The 17,726-nt window shown below is 47.7% G+C and overlaps 1 protein-coding gene across 6 annotated transcripts in view; it reads left to right on the top strand.

The window, feature by feature from the left end:
• The window catches only part of adam15 (ADAM metallopeptidase domain 15), a 31,376-nt gene extending 14,729 nt beyond the window's left edge, over window positions 1–16,647 (top strand). Inside the window, exons 6-25 of one of the 6 annotated variants that reach the window (XM_063488599.1) lie at window positions 471–753; window positions 1,399–1,464; window positions 2,600–2,671; window positions 2,760–2,929; window positions 3,006–3,090; window positions 3,260–3,408; window positions 4,775–4,952; window positions 5,140–5,232; window positions 5,322–5,517; window positions 5,936–6,044; window positions 6,261–6,456; window positions 6,798–6,875; window positions 8,095–8,206; window positions 8,294–8,447; window positions 8,608–8,661; window positions 9,684–9,792; window positions 10,550–10,618; window positions 12,469–12,534; window positions 12,962–13,113; window positions 13,796–13,966. In XM_063488599.1, the coding sequence (XP_063344669.1) occupies window positions 471–753; window positions 1,399–1,464; window positions 2,600–2,671; window positions 2,760–2,929; window positions 3,006–3,090; window positions 3,260–3,408; window positions 4,775–4,952; window positions 5,140–5,232; window positions 5,322–5,517; window positions 5,936–6,044; window positions 6,261–6,456; window positions 6,798–6,875; window positions 8,095–8,206; window positions 8,294–8,447; window positions 8,608–8,661; window positions 9,684–9,792; window positions 10,550–10,618; window positions 12,469–12,534; window positions 12,962–13,113; window positions 13,796–13,862 (2,458 nt within the window). In that variant the 3' untranslated portion in view covers window positions 13,863–13,966. Of the gene's footprint in view, window positions 1–470; window positions 754–1,398; window positions 1,465–2,599; window positions 2,672–2,759; window positions 2,930–3,005; window positions 3,091–3,259; window positions 3,409–4,774; window positions 4,953–5,139; window positions 5,233–5,321; window positions 5,518–5,935; window positions 6,045–6,260; window positions 6,457–6,797; window positions 6,876–8,094; window positions 8,207–8,293; window positions 8,448–8,607; window positions 8,662–9,683; window positions 9,793–10,549; window positions 10,619–11,536; window positions 11,606–12,468; window positions 12,535–12,961; window positions 13,114–13,795 lie in introns of all 6 variants that reach the window. The other 5 variants (XM_063488598.1, XM_063488601.1, XM_063488600.1 and 2 more) reach the window with 5 other exon arrangements.
• The last annotated feature ends 1,079 nt before the right edge of the window (window positions 16,648–17,726 follow it).

Below are 17,726 nucleotides of genomic sequence, written 5' to 3'. Positions count from 1 at the left end.
ATTAACCTTAATTCATCAGGTTGGATTACTGAGAATGTAAAAACATTTCAAACAAGGAAAAACAAAGATTTTCTCCATCTCCACAGCTCAGCGAGCTCTGTGGTGGTTTCCTGCAGCCTGTGAGGTCACCGTGAAAAGAACTGAGTCTGGTTTGTGAAATGAATCGCTCCATTTATTTTCTAACTGCACAAAAAAAACCTGAGTCATCATTTCCCTCGATGTGATTTCGTAACTGCACGCCCAGCCTACTTCCTGTGATGTCAGCATCATAATAACAAATCAATAAAAAACAGTTTTATTCTGCTTTTTAATCGTTATGTGATAGAAATATTTACAGTGGAGGTCTGAGGTCAAAGGTAAACGCTCCTGTGTGTGTGTGTGTGTGTGTGTGTGTGTGTGTGTGTGTGTGTGTGTGTGTGTGCTTAGAAATATGAATAGGACCCCTGTTAATCAGCTGTTTCCTCCTGCAGTGGCATCATCGCCCTGAACGCCACCCTGAGCTTTGAGCTGCAGCCACAGGAGGAGCACAACCATCACCACCACCAGGCGAGGGAGGAAGAGGAGGAGGAGGGTGCAGGAGGAGAGAGTGGAGGAGGAGGCAGAAATGGAGGTAGTGGAGGAGGAGGTGATGATGATGAAGGAGGAGTCCACCTGCTGTTCTCCACCACCCCCCTGGAGGATGATGCTGCAGGAGGCTGTGGAGTGTCGCACACCGCCGTCCCCCCCATCCACAGCTCCACACACACACACAGGGTGAGACAGGCCGCCATGTTTTTATAAAGAGAGCCGAGTTCTAGTCTGCACAGTTAGGATGTGCTTACAAGGAATGTGTTACAGGTGTCTGCAAAGGTAAGGCTTAGGGCACCCAGGAGGTCAGATCTGGAGAGGCTCTGGCCCACAGTCAGTGACAGGAGCCGCGCCCCCACGGACATGGAGGGTGAAGTGATGCAGTGCTGTGCACGCAGATCTCACACACCTGAAACAATCAGCGTGTTTAAGTGTTCCAGTATTTCACCTGCAGTCAAACAGGAAGTGAAGCCGTTCCTCTCCCCCAGACTTTGTTCAATAAAGCAGGAATTTTAAAGAGTTTTAAAATGTTAGATGACGTGTTAAAAGTCAGTCCAGGTAGATCAGCAGTTCCTGTTTTATGTGAGTAAAAATCACCTCACAGAGAAGGCGATTCTCTTTAAGGTGAGCGAGTCTGGAGGCTTTAAAGATGAACAAACGCTGTCGTCTCTGTCGCCACACAAGCAGTTCAAACTGTAGGTCAGCCCTCGTGCGGCAGCTGTTGACGGGGTCGTTAAAGTTTAACTGCAGAAGTTTGATAAACTACAAATACGTCAAACTTTTACTCCCGTTTGACCTCTGACCTGACCTCTGTGTGTGTTCTGTCTGCAGACGAAGAGAGACATCCTGTCTGAGACCAAATACATCGAACTGGTGCTGGTGGCCGATCACCAGGAGGTCAGTGTGTGTGCGTGTGTGTGCGTGTGTGTGTGCGTGTGTGCGTGCGTGTGCGTGCGTGTGTGCGCGTGTGTGTGCGTGTGTGTGTGCGCGTGCGTGCGTGTGTGTGTTTGTGTGTGTATTTGAGACGGTCTGTTGATGTGTCTCTTAGGCTACGTTCACAGTGCAGGTCTTAATGCTCAATTCCGATTTTTTTTGTCTGCTTGTTCACACTACAAATAAAATGTGACTGCAAACGCGCTCTAGTGTGAACGGTTCACGGCCCTCAACGGAGCCCGCATGCGCAAAAGAAGACGTCACACACAACACGCTCTGTTTGTGGAAGGAAAAATGGCGGCTACAGAGCTAGTAGGTGTTGTTGCAGCAGTCTATCAATTTCTGCAGAGTCGTAACCGACAGAATTTTGACAAATTAATTAGAGAAAGAAGGACACTGAGAAACAAAGAGCCCGTGCTTTAACAATGGCCGCCATGCTTTCTCGTTTGTCTGCTCCGGCGCTGATAATCGGCATCTGTCTTGTGTCAGTGACGTAAAAGACGGATTTAATGCGACATGACCGTTCAAACAGCAGTCGCTTTCTAAAACATCAGATATGTATCAGATTCAGTACCATATGAAAGTGACCCAGGTCGGATTTGAAAGTATCAGATTTGAGCCGTTCACACTGTCGTACCGTGATCGGATATGGGTCGCATGGGGTCAGAAAAGTCGGATTTGATGCGCTTTCGCCTGCAGTGTGAACGTAGCCTTAGTTACCTCTTCAAAGCAGGATTTCACAGGTTTGTCATCGCAGATCTTTAACAGTTATGTCTGATGGGACCCGGCTGAATGCAGCAGAGCGGTGACCTCTGACCTGCAAAAGTCATGTGATTTGACAACTAATATGGGCTGGAGTTTGGAGCAGAGATGAGGGGCGTGCTGCAGCGAGCCAAACAAATGTCTTTTGTAGAGTTTCAGCTTTTTTTGTTTGGGGTTTTTAACCTGCAGTACCGCGTTCTCGACACAAGATGGCAGCAGTTTGTTTCACCCTAAAATGTGTCGACTGATTCTTTGTCGTTCTTGCTGCATTTGATTTGCAGTTTAACACGTTGGTTGTTACGTCCTGATGTGACTAAAGCTGCAGTCTGCTCCACAGTTTCTGAATTACCAGAAGAACAATAACACCATCATCTACCGCATGCTGGACGTGGCCAACCAGGTGGACTGGGTGAGATCTCTGACTTCCTGTCACAGCCGGCCTCTGTAACGCTGCCACAGCAGCAGCACACCTGAACCGCCTCTTCTTCCTGTTTCAGTTCTACCGTCCCCTGAACGTCCGCGTGGCGCTCACGGGTTTGGAGATCTGGAGCGACCGCGACAAGATCCGTGTGGAGAAGAGCCCGACCGACACCCTAAACAACTTCCTGGAGTGGAGGACCAGAGACCTGCTGCCACGCCTTCGCCACGACAACGCCCAGCTCGTCATGTAGGAGCACTTACCAAAATAAAAGTCTCGCATTGCTCCCGGTTCGGGTCGTCACGGGTTCGTTTCTTCTTCACAGGGGCGGGTCCTTTGACGGCACCACAGTGGGGATGGCGTCTCAGTCATCCATGTGCTCCAGAGACAGGTCGGGCGGAGTCAACGTGGTGAGTCGGCCTTCGTGTCGAGCTCTGTTTACTTCCTGTGTCGCTGTGATTTATTGATTAGTTTACATTTTTAGCCAAACAAGATTTTAGTGTAAACCATTTTGATCTTTTTTTTACAGTTTACTGACAAAACTCCATAAAAATGAAGCGATTTCTCTCTTCCTGTCAGGATCACCTGGTCAGTGTTCTGGGCGTGGCTTCAACTGTTGCTCACGAGCTAGGTCACAACCTCGGGATGAGCCACGACACCGCGGAGCGCCACTGCTCCTGCCAGAACGAGCCGCGGCTCGGGGGCTGCATCATGGAGCCCTCAACCGGGTCAGTGCCAGACTGTTTAACCCGGGTCGGCATCAGACCAGAACCCCCAACCCTGCTGAGACTCAGCTCGAGTCCTGTTTCTCTCCTTTACTCTGTGCTTTAACTGCTTTACATCTCTGAAGTCTTAAAGGTATCGTCTCAGCAGGATTTAAGCACAGCTTCTTTTAGTCGTTCCCCCTTTTCCCAAAGAATGTGCTCTTAATGTCTCACCTGGTTAAATAAAGTTAAATAAGGTTATTGAATTTTCTATTCATTTTCAATAAGTACCTCTTATTACGCCCTCGGACCCGTCAGGTCAGAGTTCGCACTTCAGGCTGAAAACAAAGGTGAACCATGTCCGTGACCTTTGCTCCGGTGCTGGATCATGTTTCCTGTGACTGTTCGATCAGCTCAGTCAGTCTGTCGTTTAAAAAACCCGTTAAAGCCTTAATGAGATTATCCACAGAGACCAAAGTGTTTGAGTTTTTGCATCAGGCTGTAAATATGCTGTAAAGTTGGACTTCTTAGGCTACGTCCACATGTACACGGGTATTTTTGAAAACAGAGATTTTCCGCTTTTGTTTTGAAAAAAAATCTCCGCCCACATGTAAACGCTAAAAACGAGATGTTGGCCAGTCAGAAGTCTATAAGCCTGGGAGGGAAAGACTAAACATGGTTTTGTATCCTCACCTGAAGTACTTCCGAACGGCAGATCATTTTGTGTTACTTTTCAAGTGCCTTCATCATTTCAAAGGTAAATAACTAAAGACAGCATTTTGGTTAGTGTAGACTCACAACTTAGGAATGAACAAAATGCATACAGCATACATAAATGTAAATTTTTAAAAAAAGTAAATTAAGTAAGTATTTAAAACCGATGTCAGGATTTGGGTTGCGACAGCGGCTGTGTTGAATGTAGAAGCCACGTCCGAAGTTCACTCTGACGCCTCTGTCTTTCTAAGCGGAGGGACGGTAACTGCGTGTTAAATGTAAGCATGGAAAAACTGCAGATAGATTAACAGCCATAGTATTTTGTCTCTATCCGCCATTGTAGAAATAATCTGATGTAAACAATAAAGGCGCACACCTTTGACGTTGCGTAACTAAACCTCAGTTTTCCTCGTCCACACGTAAACGCAAAAACTGAGTTTTCGAAAATCTGCACCCTGGCGGGAGTTTTAAAAAGTCTCAGTTATCAGTGATCGAAAACTTCGTTTACGTGTGGACGTAGCCTTAATGTGTCTGTTGTTTACTGGCTCTCTGCTGCAGCCTCAAGTGGCCATTAGAGGAACTGCAGGTTCAGTTTTGGTGTCATTTTTCAGTCCCGAGGCTTTCCTGGTTAGTTTCTACCTGTGTAATACCAGTGTCCTGTGACCTCTGACCTCAGGTTCATGCCGGGTCAGCAGTTCAGCAGCTGCAGCGCTGCTGATCTGTCCGTCAGCCTGCTGCACGGCGGCGGCATGTGTCTGTTCAACGTGCCACAGCCGGAGCATCTGCTGGGAGGACCTCGCTGTGGAAACCTCTACGTGGAGAAAGGAGAGGAGTGTGACTGCGGCCTGCTGGAGGTACTCACCTGTTCACCTGCTTCTGCTGTTCCAGCTGGAATTACTGGGCCGAGTTTATCTCGCAGCACCTTTGCTTCAGTTTCAGTCACAGTTACTCTTCGTCACTCCTAGCAGTGATGAAGGTCACACACGTTACTTTGGTTTGTTCTCCTTCTTGGTGATGCGTTGCTGTGCTCTGATTGGTCAGGAGTGTGAGGACCCCTGCTGTAACGCCTCCACCTGTAAGCTGGTTCCTGGAGCTCAGTGCTCGTCTGATGGTATCTGCTGCCAGGACTGTAAGGTCAGGCTGACGTCGATGCCCACAAATATAAAAATAATGTTTCCTGCAGTATTTTCATCTAACCCCTCCTCCTCTTCCTCCTCCATCAGCTGCGAGCGGCGGGTTCGGTGTGTCGTGAGCCTCTCGGGGAATGTGATCTCCCTGAGTATTGCACAGGCTCCTCCCCCTACTGCCCCCCCAATGTATTTCTGCAGAATGGGGAACCCTGTGAGGAGGGCGCCTCCTACTGCTATGGAGGAGTCTGCGCCAGCATGCACACCCAGTGCCAGACGCTGTGGGGACCCAGTAAGACTCCAGTCTGTACCTGTCCTCTGAATCTGCTCTGTCCTGTGCTGGATGTTCATATCAAACATGGAGGAAATAATCACTGTGAGCCACAAATGAGGACTTAAAGCTGTGTGGGGACAATTACGCAGCTGAGAATGAGCAGATAGATTTAAGCCGAGTCTAAATCACCATTAATCACAATTTATCACAGCTTATTTTAGCCTAAATCTGTTTCCACCTCACGTACCAGCGACCTGGAGTGAGTTTGACCCGCACAGTGAACCAGCACTGAAGCCAACAAAGCTTAAACCAGTTTGCACTGAGCCAGCACCTGTTTGAAGCCTGCTTTCTGTTGTACTCTGACTAAACTTTGGCTCTTTTGGTTTAAACCAGTTTAAAATGTGCATTTGTGACTGGTTTTTATTTCTGTCTTCAGATGCCACCAGCGCTCCCGCCGTCTGTTTCTCGTCTGTGAACAAAAAGGGAAACAAATATGGAAACTGTGGTCAGCTGACCAACGGCTCCTACATCCCCTGCAGGAACTCGTGAGTCCACAGGGTCACAGTCATGGTCACCGCTGCGTTACTGTACTGCTGGCCTACAAATCCCATCATGCCCGTGTGTGTGTGTGTGTGTGTCTGTGTGTGTGTGTATTCATATCTTTGTGGAGACCAAAAATTGAACGTTTGCTATACTTATGGGAACCAAAATTCCAGCTTTTCCCGCACTTCACTTCCTGTCACGTTTGCTTGCCGATGCAGGGACGTTCACTGCGGCAGGATCCAGTGTCAGGGTGGGAGGGACCGCCCCCTGCTGGGCACCAACGCAGAGATCCTCACCACCAGGGTCCACTTCAACAACAGCGACCTGGTCTGCAGAGGCACCTTCTTCCACCTGGGTGACGATGTGTCCGACCCCGCCACCGTGGCCCACGGCACCGCATGCGGCCGCAGCAAGGTCAGACAGCGCCTCCTACAGGCTGTGGAACAGTTTGTATTTGAATTAATTCTCTTTAGTTGCAGTAATTTTAATTATAACAGATGCAACAACAAAAAAGGATTAAAACCAAAGCGTCTGTGTAGGTTCACAGTCTTCCAGGTCATGGTCATCGAAGCAGCTGGGAAAGAAAAACAAGTTTCAAAGAAACTGAAAGAAGTCCAGTGGCTTTTCTCTCCAAGCTTCTTAGATAGATAAAACCAAATGTTCCACTGAAGTTCCAAATATTCAGAGTTTTGTAAGATTTTTGTGAGAATTTCTTGAAACAAACTTTTGTAGAAGTGATTTTGTTGCTGTTTCAGGCCTGTTTGAACCAGAAGTGTCAGGATGTGTCAGTGTTCGGCGTGGACGAGTGTCGCAGGAAATGCAACGGCCACGGGGTGAGTCAGATTTAAAAATGTGTGAGGTATACGTTGGCACAAAGACAGAGGTTTCCACCATGATTTCACATGAGACCAAATAAACTCATCATGGTTTATCTGCTGAGGAGTCGCCCCCTGCTGGTCATGAGAAAGACGTACCGCCTTGCACTTTGGGAGGATCCTTCACATTTAAAGCGAAAGAACGACAACCTCAGAAACTCCGTAATTCTAAAGACAATCTTATAATTCTGAGTCGATGCGTCGGCCGCACAGACAAGAACAGGAAGACGCCACCGCCAGAGACAGTCAGGAGCAGCGATGGGCAGTAACGCGTAATTATTTTTTTCAAGTAATGAGTAAAGTAAGGGATTGCTATTGCAAAAAAAAGTAATTAGATTACTGTTACTTTCCCATAAGCACGCTGCGTTACTAAACTGTGATTTTGTTAGTGAGAGTGTCTCATGACAGTGACGTCCGTGGCAGCAACAGACGTGTGCAGATCAACGATGGATAATATGGAGTGAGAGCGAGTACGACCACGCAGCGTTTTAAAGTGTGGAAGTAAACTAATTACTTTTGAAAATAAGTAATCAGTAAAGTAACAGGATTGCTTTTTTTTTTAGAAGTAATCAGTAATTAGTTACTAATTACTTAACTTGACCAGCACTGATCAGCAGGCAGGTGAGTGGGTGAACTTGTCCTAAACACAAGGGATTACCACACAAAGATCACTACACTCCTCAATGACAACAGCACCTGTGAAACCTTAAGATGAGACTCTACAAGCAGCTACAAAAAGAAAATGATCAGCTGCCTCCAAGAACTTGAAAAGGAAGAAGCCACTGACCGTCCTGCGTACCCCCGTCTGCACCCTACATCCTGTATTTACCTCCAAAGACCCAGAAAAGAAGGAGTCCCATTGTTAGCAGCAAAACCTCAGCCACCTACATCATTTCCAAACACCTCGCCACCATCCTAGCACTTGTCGTGAACACCCCCATCACATGAAAAACTCCACCAACTTCACCAACAAGGTCCACAAACTTGGATCCAGATGAGACCGTAGTGTCCTTCGATGAGGTCTCTGTTTCGTTGCACACCTCCAGCTGAGGCGGTGGAGACAGACGACAGAAGCAGCACAGTTAGACCTCCGCCTGCCACCACAGACTGTAACTACAACCAGGTCCCTGCTGTTCTTGGTGCCAGTGTGAGTCTGTTTTGTGTGTTTGTGTTGCAGGTGTGTAACAGCAACAGGAACTGTCATTGCGAGGTGGGCTGGGCTCCGCCCGACTGCAGGTACTCGGGTCACGGCGGCAGCGTGGACAGCGGCCCGGCCCGAGCGGCTCGAGGTGCGTCGCTCTGAAAAACCATCCAAAAATGAGACGATCCTCGTCTTCTCTGCAGCGCCCGTTAATCCTTCGTGTTTTTGCGTTCAGAATCGGATCCCGTCCGAGTCGCCCTGCTTGTCATCTTCCTCTTCATCCTGCCGGTGGTCCTCCTCTTCCTCGCTCTCCGTTTCCCTGGTTTCCGTCGGCGTCTCTTCTGCTTGGGACTGAACAGTCCATTTCATAAAGCTCGACAGCACAACCGGTAACTGTGTGTGTGTGTGTGTGTGTGTGTGTGTTACTGATGAAGATCAGTTAAACCAGTGAAGTCTTCCTCATGCGAAACAGTCAGCTTCATCTCAGTTATACCGCCTCTCTTCACCTCCAGCCTGGTTCTGATGTGCTTTTTCTTACCCACAATGCAGTGTGGCTGACTGTGAGATGTGGGGTTTGGAGGTAACGCCCACCCACGTCTCCAGGTACTGCTGGACCTGCAGGGTCCTCCTCTGTGCTCGGTCCCGTTAGAGTCAGAGAGGTGATGAAGCGCTGGACTGATGGATGCTGATAAAGTGTCTCTGCTGTCATTGACATGCTCGCCGCTTCCTTCACCTCTCTGACCGTCTGCTCTCACCTGCTCTCACCTGTGGAGCAGAACCACGTCAGGACTTAAAGCTGTGCGGGTCCACGTCTCCTCCTGCAGAAACTAAACAAAGTCAGAGTTTGAGGCTCCTTTAAGCAGGTCTCAGGACGCGGTTTCCTGGCGCAGCTTTAAGTCTTACCTGGATCCTTCCCACCTGACTCCTCGCAATCAGCTGTTTCTTTTCCTCAGCACTGATTTTATAAAGCCATGAAAAATGTCTCAAAAATCTGTTTTTCCAGTCAGCAAACTGAGCAGCACGGCCTCGTAGTGTTTGTTCTATGTTACATTTTTTCACTGACGTGGAGATTTATAGATTTAAAAAACCAAAAAACAAAAGTTGTGCTGTTAAATTTAGCCAAAAATCACATTCATTAAAACAAACACCCAATGAAACCGTCTGGTTGTCTATGATGTTGCACAGCTGGAGCTGTGCTGCTCAGTAAACAGACTTTTTAAATGAAACATCTCATATATATAAACTGATGGAAAGCCTGCGTAAACACAGAGCTTTGGTTTTCACAGCCAGGAATCAAATATAAAGCAGAGTGATGGTGTAGAGTCCAGCCTTTAGAGCGGCTCAGGTAATTAAAGACATGTAAAAAACATGCATTCATTCATGATGTTTGCTGATTAAAGACCCCGAGCTCCTCGTGTCCACCCTCCACAAACCTGCAGCAGCTGTAACTGGTGCGGCTGGTGCTGTGTATGTGGCCTGTAGGCAGGTAGTGACGTGCGGTGACTTTAGATCAGCTGTTCTAAAACATATAAACTGTAATAAAATAAGAGCATCACAGAGATTCTGAGGACGAGTTCACACCTGAGCTGCCCGTGTCTCTTTGATTTACTCACCTTCTCGTCCAGGACTCCGGCGATGGAGCGAGTGGACGGCAGGAACGGAGAGCAGGTCCGACCTCTCAGATACCACCTGAACCCTCAGACGGACATCCCGCTGACCCCGCCCCAAAAAGAGGTAACCAGAGTAACCGCACAGACACACCGACACTAACTGTTTGCAAATGCTTGCAGCTGGAGAGGTGCAGCACGCCATGGCAAAGCGCCTGAGCGAGCGTTAAGGATACATAGATGTATGTGTGGAGAGCGAATTTTGCATTTTAAAGTTGGTCTTTTTAATAGTAAAGATTTGAAGCAAACTGGAGGTTTTGTTGATTTTCTGTGAGTGAGGTCTACCACTCGTGGTTTGGGGTTTTTTCTTTATTTTAATCCACTAACACCTCCTACGTTTCCTTTAAAACGAACCCAGTTAAGTTCTTCTAAACCACATCCTGCTAAATATTAGACTCTGTCAAAGGCCCTGCATCCTCCCCTTAATCTCTCGAAAAGGTTTCTTGTAAGCTCCCAAAATATATTTCCATATTTCTCTTCTCGTATCAAATGACATCACAGACAGTAGCTCGTGTAACTTTGAACAAATATGACTGTGTGCGCTGTGGCGCCGCTTCCTTCTCCCCGCTGATGTCCGTTCTGAGTAAACTTCCTGTCTGCAGTGAGTAAAATTAATACTGAGACTCGAGCAGAAGTGGGCGAGGCTTCGCAGAAACATGAAGTGAAACGTCGCCGACGGCTCAGAGGAAGTGGCACGCTCCGACACCTGCACTTGATCTCTTTTCCTCTTCTGTCTGACATTAACACACCTGCCCGTTTGGCCTCTGACCTCTGAGTCTGTCAGCTGTCACTCTGCTTCTGCTTCCTGTTTTCTCTCCAATCAGGTTCATGACAGACCTGCTCCTCCCACTAAGCCACTCCCCCCAGACCCCGCTCTAAAACCTCCACCGCAGGTAACCGCTCCCCTCTAGGTGTGGGCTGTGTGTTCAGGTGTCCCGAGTGTGTTTGTGCGTGTCGTCGTGATGCATGATGTGTGTGAGTCGTGTCGTCTTAGTCGTAACGAATCATTCGTGCAGATTTATGTGATCAGTGGAAAAGCAGGAAAAGTTCAGCATTTTGAAAGATCCTCAGATTCTCTCCGTCCCCGAGTCAGAAATAAAATCAGCTGAGGTCGTCTAACGTGTCAGTGTGGGCGGGACTCTGTAAGAGACGGTCAGCAGGGAAAATAAACCAAAGACGGCATCAGCGACAGGAAGCACCGGTTACGTGAGGAGAGTGAGGCGTGCTGGTGCGTGTGCGTCACATTTTTACTTTTCCTTAAACATGACACTAAATCAGCAGACGGAGGATGACGGTCAGTGGCATTTTCAAACAGGAAAGCCTCGAGAAGGCGCTCTTCCTGCCCGGTTTCAGGCCCTCACACACCTGCACAGGTAGATCTGTTGGATCTATGAGGTGTTCAGCTGAAGTGGATCCTGGACAAACCAAACACGCTGCTTCTCTCTCCTTTCCTGCAGCAGCGAAAGCTTCTCAGCAGACGTGCAGCCAAACACGGCGTGCGTGTTTTTCTGACTAACTAACTCACTCTCCGGGACTGCCAACGACTGCAGCGATCCCTCTGAGTGTTTGTTTGCTAGCACGAAAGTGTTTTGGGTGTGAGCCGCCACAAATGCCACATAATTAAGAACACATTATTAATTTTCATAGCTGAAGTACAAAAGCTGACTTGCTCACCTGCAGAGCAACATTAACGATGAATTTTGAGGATTTCCTAAAATGTTGAACTGTTCCTCGCTGACTCAGCTCGGCCTCGTCTCGACCTCCAAACACTGACTCCATGTTCTTCTGACTTTTTATTTCCGCTGCTTCAGTTGGTTAAACAGCGACCGGCCCCCCCCACCAAGCCTCTGCCCCCCGACCCCCCCACCCCCTCCAACCAGGTACGCTACCTGTAGTGTGTAGTGTTACTGTCCGTCCCGTTTGTCTGCAGTACGTGTGTGTGTGTGTGTCGTCTGTTGGAACGTGTTGTCACTGCTGATGTAGCGCTGAAGTTATCTGAAGTTAAAACAGAATCCATGACTCAGCAAAACTGGAGCTCCGCCTTCTTGGTCTGTTAGTACAGTGACCTCACAGCAGCCATGTTATTGGTTGGATGATGTCAATAAAAAGACGCCAGCAGCATAAACATGGTCCAGAGGTCCAGTTCAGGTGAAGCTAGCAGATACCTGTCAGTCAAAGAGGCCACGCCCCTAAAAGTGCAAACTTTAATCCTTAAATACAAACTAACAGAATTCACCCCTGACTGACTCACTGCTGCCTCTGCTGGATGTTAGAGGAACTGCAGCTGCTGGTGCTTCATTTTCAGGTCCCGCTGCTCCAGTCGAGTAATAAAACTCTAAAATATTTAAATCGAAAAACATAAATAAAAAATAAAAATCCCCCCCCCTCACACCTCCCCTAATGCAGCAGGTGGTAAATTTAATCTGAAGTTCCAGGAAACTGGTGGTACTAATCGGCAGGTGAGACATCTGCCTGACAGCCTACTTTGTCTGACCCGTTTCTGTGGTTCCCCTGTTTGTGCTATTAAATCTGTTCCTGCCTGCATGCTGCTCTATCAGTCTGATATGAAATAACATCTCATTAGTGAGTCAGACCTCTCGGTTTCACGTCAGTCAGCAGAGAATTTCAAAATAAAGCTCAATGACCTCCCTGCACCTGCTGTGCTGTTTCCTCCTCACGTGTCCTCGTCTTTGTCGCTGAAGCTTCACTCTTCTTCCTCTCTTCTTCCTCGCTAACCCTCCAGCAGCTGGTGAGTCGACCAGCTCCGCCCAACAAGCCTCTCCCCCCTGACCCCGTCACACCTGGACAGGTACGCCCTACCTACCTGCATGCTGCTAGCTGCTAGCACGTAGAGAGGAGATAGTAGTGCTAAGAGCTGAAATGGTGATGGGATGGATCAATCACTGTGATTACTGAGAGCTGATGGTCAGACTGGCTGTGTGAGGGTGTGATGTGATTGGTTGGTTGGAATCAGACTGAGTAATGCCTGATATTAATGAGGCGTTCAGGAACGCAGATGAGCGTCGGGCATGCCGGCTCCTGATTGGATAGAATCACCTGTTTTATCATTTCAGACTTGGTAAGTTTAAAGCTGCAGTAATTAGCTGATTAATTTGTAAAGAGGAAACCAATCAACCGTTTTGATTTTAAAAATCCTCGAAGCTTCTCGATGATGTCACATTTCCTTCGACACAGCCGAGCAGTTACAGGTGACACTCATTTGTTTCTTTCGGCAGGTTTCTGTTCCTCTCAAACCTCTAGTCCCAAAAAAGCCCCACCCTCCAGCCATGCCGTCCAACCCCTACCTCCCGCCACACCCCGGCTACACCTCCAACAGTAAACCAGCGCCACACGGGGCAGTCGCACCTGCTGCTGCCGGGCCCAACAGGTACACCTGACAGCTTTTTGTCTCTTTCTTAAAGCTTTCTGATCTAAGACGATGATGTAAGTGTACTTCCTCCCTCCATGGAGGCCCGAGGTTTCCTGTAATCTGACAGGAAGAGAGACACGAGGACATGTTTGCATCATGAGTGAAATCGCAGCTGTGTTTGAGCCAATCAGCTCGTCCGACAGACGATAAGCGGGGCTAATCGTTCAACATGTACAGTTGTGACTTTTTAACAGGAAGCTGCTCTTTTTGTAAAGTGTTGCACAAATGCCAGGGCGTGAAAACGTGCGAGTGAGGGTGGCGGCTTCCTGTGGCGGGTATGCAGCAGGGCGGAGGCGAACGCTCAGGAATCTCTGCAAATTTGATTCAGCATCACACCTCTCAGCACCAACAAAAGAAACTAAAAAAGCGTCAAACAATAAAACCTGTTAGAAGAAACCAGATTCACAGACGTTAGTTTTTTAGGTTCACTGTGACCGTGCTGTGAGAATAAAGGCACTAAAAGAGAGGACGTTTAGGTCGAGAGAGTTTTCAGCCTGAAACAGTTTAAAGATGTAAACGTGTTGAAGCTGAATTTGAAACGTGTGCAGGAGCTCTGTTTGCTCAGCTGAAGGCCGTCTCTGATGTTAGCGTTAATGTAAAAGTGAACCGTGAGCAGTAACGGCTTCTCTCCTCTGTGCAGACGGCCTCCTCTTCCTCCGCTGCGACCCGCCGTCCCTCTGAAGGTGGAGTCCTCTCCTCCGCTCTGACTGATCACAGAGCAGCTGAAGGTGGAGACGATGGAGATGATGGAGACTCGCTGTCACCGGATTTCATCCTCACGAGTATAAATAAGCTCTGCTGTATCTCTGGAGTTCAGTGCCTTGCTCAGCAGCACCTCGGCAGCGGTTAATGTGGACGTTTGGGTGATGTCACGCTCATTCAGTGCCTTCCTTAAAGACCCTCGCACCGACCTATGATTAGTGGTTTCCAAACTGTGGTCCGCGGCCCATCTGCAGACGTTTTGGTTCTTTTTTTTAAGACGTCGTTTTTAGTGAAACTTTGTTTTTTTCCGCTGGAATAAACGCGTATCCGAGCGGACTGACTTCCTGACTGCTCCAGGATCTTCTGATCAACAAAGACTTGGATGAATGTTTGAGTGGGCAGCAGGAGACGAGTCACAGATTTGTTACATTTTATTTTCTGTGCTCGGAATATTTTTATGAAGATTCCCACACACAGGCTGGAGTTACTATTGGACAACATCCTCGCTCTTATTTTGAAAGCTGCACTGCTGCTGACTGGCGAGCTCCGGCCCGTGTTTCCCTACAGACGCTGCCTCTGTGTCTGCAGCTGGTGATGACTCTGTGCTCCTCCCTCTCCTGGGGTGCACAGTGAGCTGGACGAGCGACCAATCACACCCTGCAGCAGGTGTCCGCCACATTCACAGGTGAGGCAGCTGATGACAGCTCCTCCCGGCACAGAGTGGACGCAGAACAGCGATCCGGTTCGTTATGATCCGTGCGTGACTTCCTGCCTCACTGATGCCACATATGCAGCGTCACTGTGCAGGAAACGCCGCTGTCAGGAAGAGCGACTGCGAATAAAGCTGTAACGCTGCTAACTGTTCTGACTTTATTCTGAAAATATCTCCCTGCTAACTTTCACGTATTCACAGGAATAAAGTAAGACGAGGTTTTTGGCCGTCATCACTTTGATCTCAGAGCTTCAGCCTTTATTTTCCAAATATCACAATAAAAGATCACGACTTTATTACCTTGCTGTTACGTAATGTCAGTGTGCTTTTGTTTTTTTAAGGTTTCTACTGTAAAAACGCTGCTCTGATGACGTCAGTCTTTTCAGCTTCTGTCGTGACTTTGCAGGTTTTATTTTTGTGCTTTTTATGTACGTGTGTACTTTGACTTTATTGTGAAAATCTCTGATGTTTTTGTCCTTGTTCTTTTCTTAAATGTTCGCCACACCTCTCTCGCCTTCGCCCACGTGTTTCTACACCTGCTGACTGTTTAATTTGCTGGATTGTGTTTTTTATTTTCTGACCCGCCTTGAGATCAGAGACAGCAGGAATGTGCGCCGATAGTTTGTAACGTGACGCCAAAGAAACGCTGGGAGACTAAAGCGATGAAGATTCAGAGGAAGGTTGACGTGAGCTGCTAAAGGAGCAGTTCGCAGTTTAACCATCGCCTCGTTGCCTTCTCGCTCGCAGCTGTGTGACGTGCTTTAATTTAAAGACATCCGAGAAAACGTGACTGTTAACTTTTTGTAGTTTCTGTCTTTGGAGGTGGACCGAGCGGTCCCCAGTCACCCCGAGTGGGTTGGGGGTTTGATTCCTCAGCCTGTGTGCCTGGTATTAGATTAAACTGCAGTGACTTTAATAAAAGAAAGTCTGACGCCTCAACTTCAGTTGTTTTGTCCCAACAGTGAATAAATGTTTCTAGTTAGTGTTCAGTAGAACAGACAGCTGCTGTATTCAGAGCAGATTCACATAAACCTGCAGTAAAATAAACATATCAATAAAATATATATATTTGAAAAAGCCTGGCCTTTCTTCTAGGATAAGAGCGGACGTGCACTTTTTTTCATTTATCATGAAAGACAAATGCAAGAAGCACGGAGGGTAAAACCTCCGAGTCTGAAGCCTCCAGCTGTCGTCGGGGTTTGAGTGACTGAAGAATCTGGTTATTCCTCCTGCTTCACTAGAATGAGCAGAACCTACAAAATGCACTTTGCTTTTCTCAGTTTGACCTGAGACCCTGAACTCCTCAGGAAGTGTTGCTGAGGTCAGATCATCTCTCAGCCTCCTGTGCAACCGCAGGAACCACAGACTGTATATGAAAGAGGGATGTAGCTCGTGATGTCACCCACTGGTTTCTGCACTTTGAAGCTTTACTGTGAGTGTTTTGGACTTGAATGACCACATTTGGACAAACGGTGCAGACACTGATTCCTGTTGATGCAGAGAGCAGAGATCCCTGAATGTCACTGCTTGTTAGTACGATTACAATAATAATTACATTAAAATGCCTCGACAGTACAAACAGAGTCACTCAGAGAGGCCGCGCCCTTTGCAATGCAAACTTTAAGCCTTAAATAAATCTCAGCCCTGCAGGTCGCTGAAGCCTCGTTAATGTTTATGAAGCCAAACGTCATGAAGCCTCTGAGGTCTGATGCTGATCCAGATCACTTTCTTTAAAACTGTGTGAATAAAAACAGGAAAGAGAACAAGCACACATTCAAAGGCAGAAAGGTGAAGTCCCTGACGAGCTTCTCCTTTCTCAGTTTCTGGCTCTTTTGTTTCTTCTTCGTCTGTACTTTTTCTTGTGTTTCCAGAGGGGTGTTTTCTGTCTCCCCTGAATTTCACAGCAGCGTCTGTTTGTCTGGCTTCTTTGTAGAAGTGAATCTGAATAACGTGGGGAACGAAAGCTCTCGCTTTTCCTGACGCGGGCGACTTTCTGCAGAATTATGAACGCCACTGTAAACAAACAGTCTCATGGAGGATGTGAAAACAAGACGAAGGAAATAAAAAAGTCAGATTCACTCTTCTGTCTCTCAAATAAATAAATAAAAACAGCTGTAATGCTCGGACATCAGAAGACTTCCTGCAGATGTTAGATTAGATGTTGGCTGATATTAAGAGTATTTACAGAGTGGAATCACTCCATGATGTCTTGCGAGGTCACACAAAACACTGATCATGTTCCAGATGCCGTGAGCTGCTGTAATTATGATGGTTTAAAGAGATTATTGGGAAAACAGCCTAAAATCAGATTTGTTCGTATTGCACATGTTTGTCTCCACGGCGACCTGTAACTTTGTAGACCCCCACATCCACCTTCATCATCACCCCCTCCTCTTCAGGTTTCTCGCACCACATCCACTCTAATAGAACTCGGTTCCTCGGAGCGAGACATCTCCCGGTCTGACTGAAAGCATCGTCACATCGATCCGCCGCCACGTGACCATCAGCCCCACGTCCATTAAAGAGTCCAGCAGACTGTGAAAGTCTCTCTCTCCTCTGCTGCAGGAAAACCAAGCAAAGAGCACTTACAGCGGGCTCGGATCCCACCGGAGACTTCCCTCCCTGAGCCGCCACGCATCACTGCTGTCCAACACAAACGAGCTCGGAAGCAGGAATTTCCTTCCTGTGTTACCCCCCAGCACACGCTCCAGTCTCAGTTTCAGCTCGTGAAGGGCTCTGTTTTATCTCGCTGATGTGCATTTCAACATCAGACGGTGAACTTCACAGTCACCCGCCACTTTGTTAGGTACACCTGTTCAACTACTCATTAAAGAAAACATCTAATGACAGCCACTCCATCCATGTGGAAAAGTTCAAACAGGAGCAGAAGGTGAGTGTGGCGTGTTAGCTGGTGTCAGAAACTGCTGATCTGCTGGGATTTCCCCTCGTAAACATTTATAGAGTTTCCACAGAAAGATCCAAAAAAGACAAAAGATCCAGTGAGCAGCGGTTCTCTGGGAGAAAATGAGCTGATGGGAACAAAGTTCCAGCTCGGGTCTGCAGAAGAGCATCTCTGAATGCACAGCATGATGGGCCATAGCAGCAGCAGAATACCACACAGTGTGCACATCTTCTGATGACCGCTTCCAGCACGCAA

Source organism: Pelmatolapia mariae, linkage group LG10_11 (assembly GCF_036321145.2).
Source record: "Pelmatolapia mariae isolate MD_Pm_ZW linkage group LG10_11, Pm_UMD_F_2, whole genome shotgun sequence".
NCBI lineage: Eukaryota > Metazoa > Chordata > Actinopteri > Cichliformes > Cichlidae > Pelmatolapia > Pelmatolapia mariae.
This window is presented reverse-complemented; position numbering and strand designations above follow the sequence as displayed.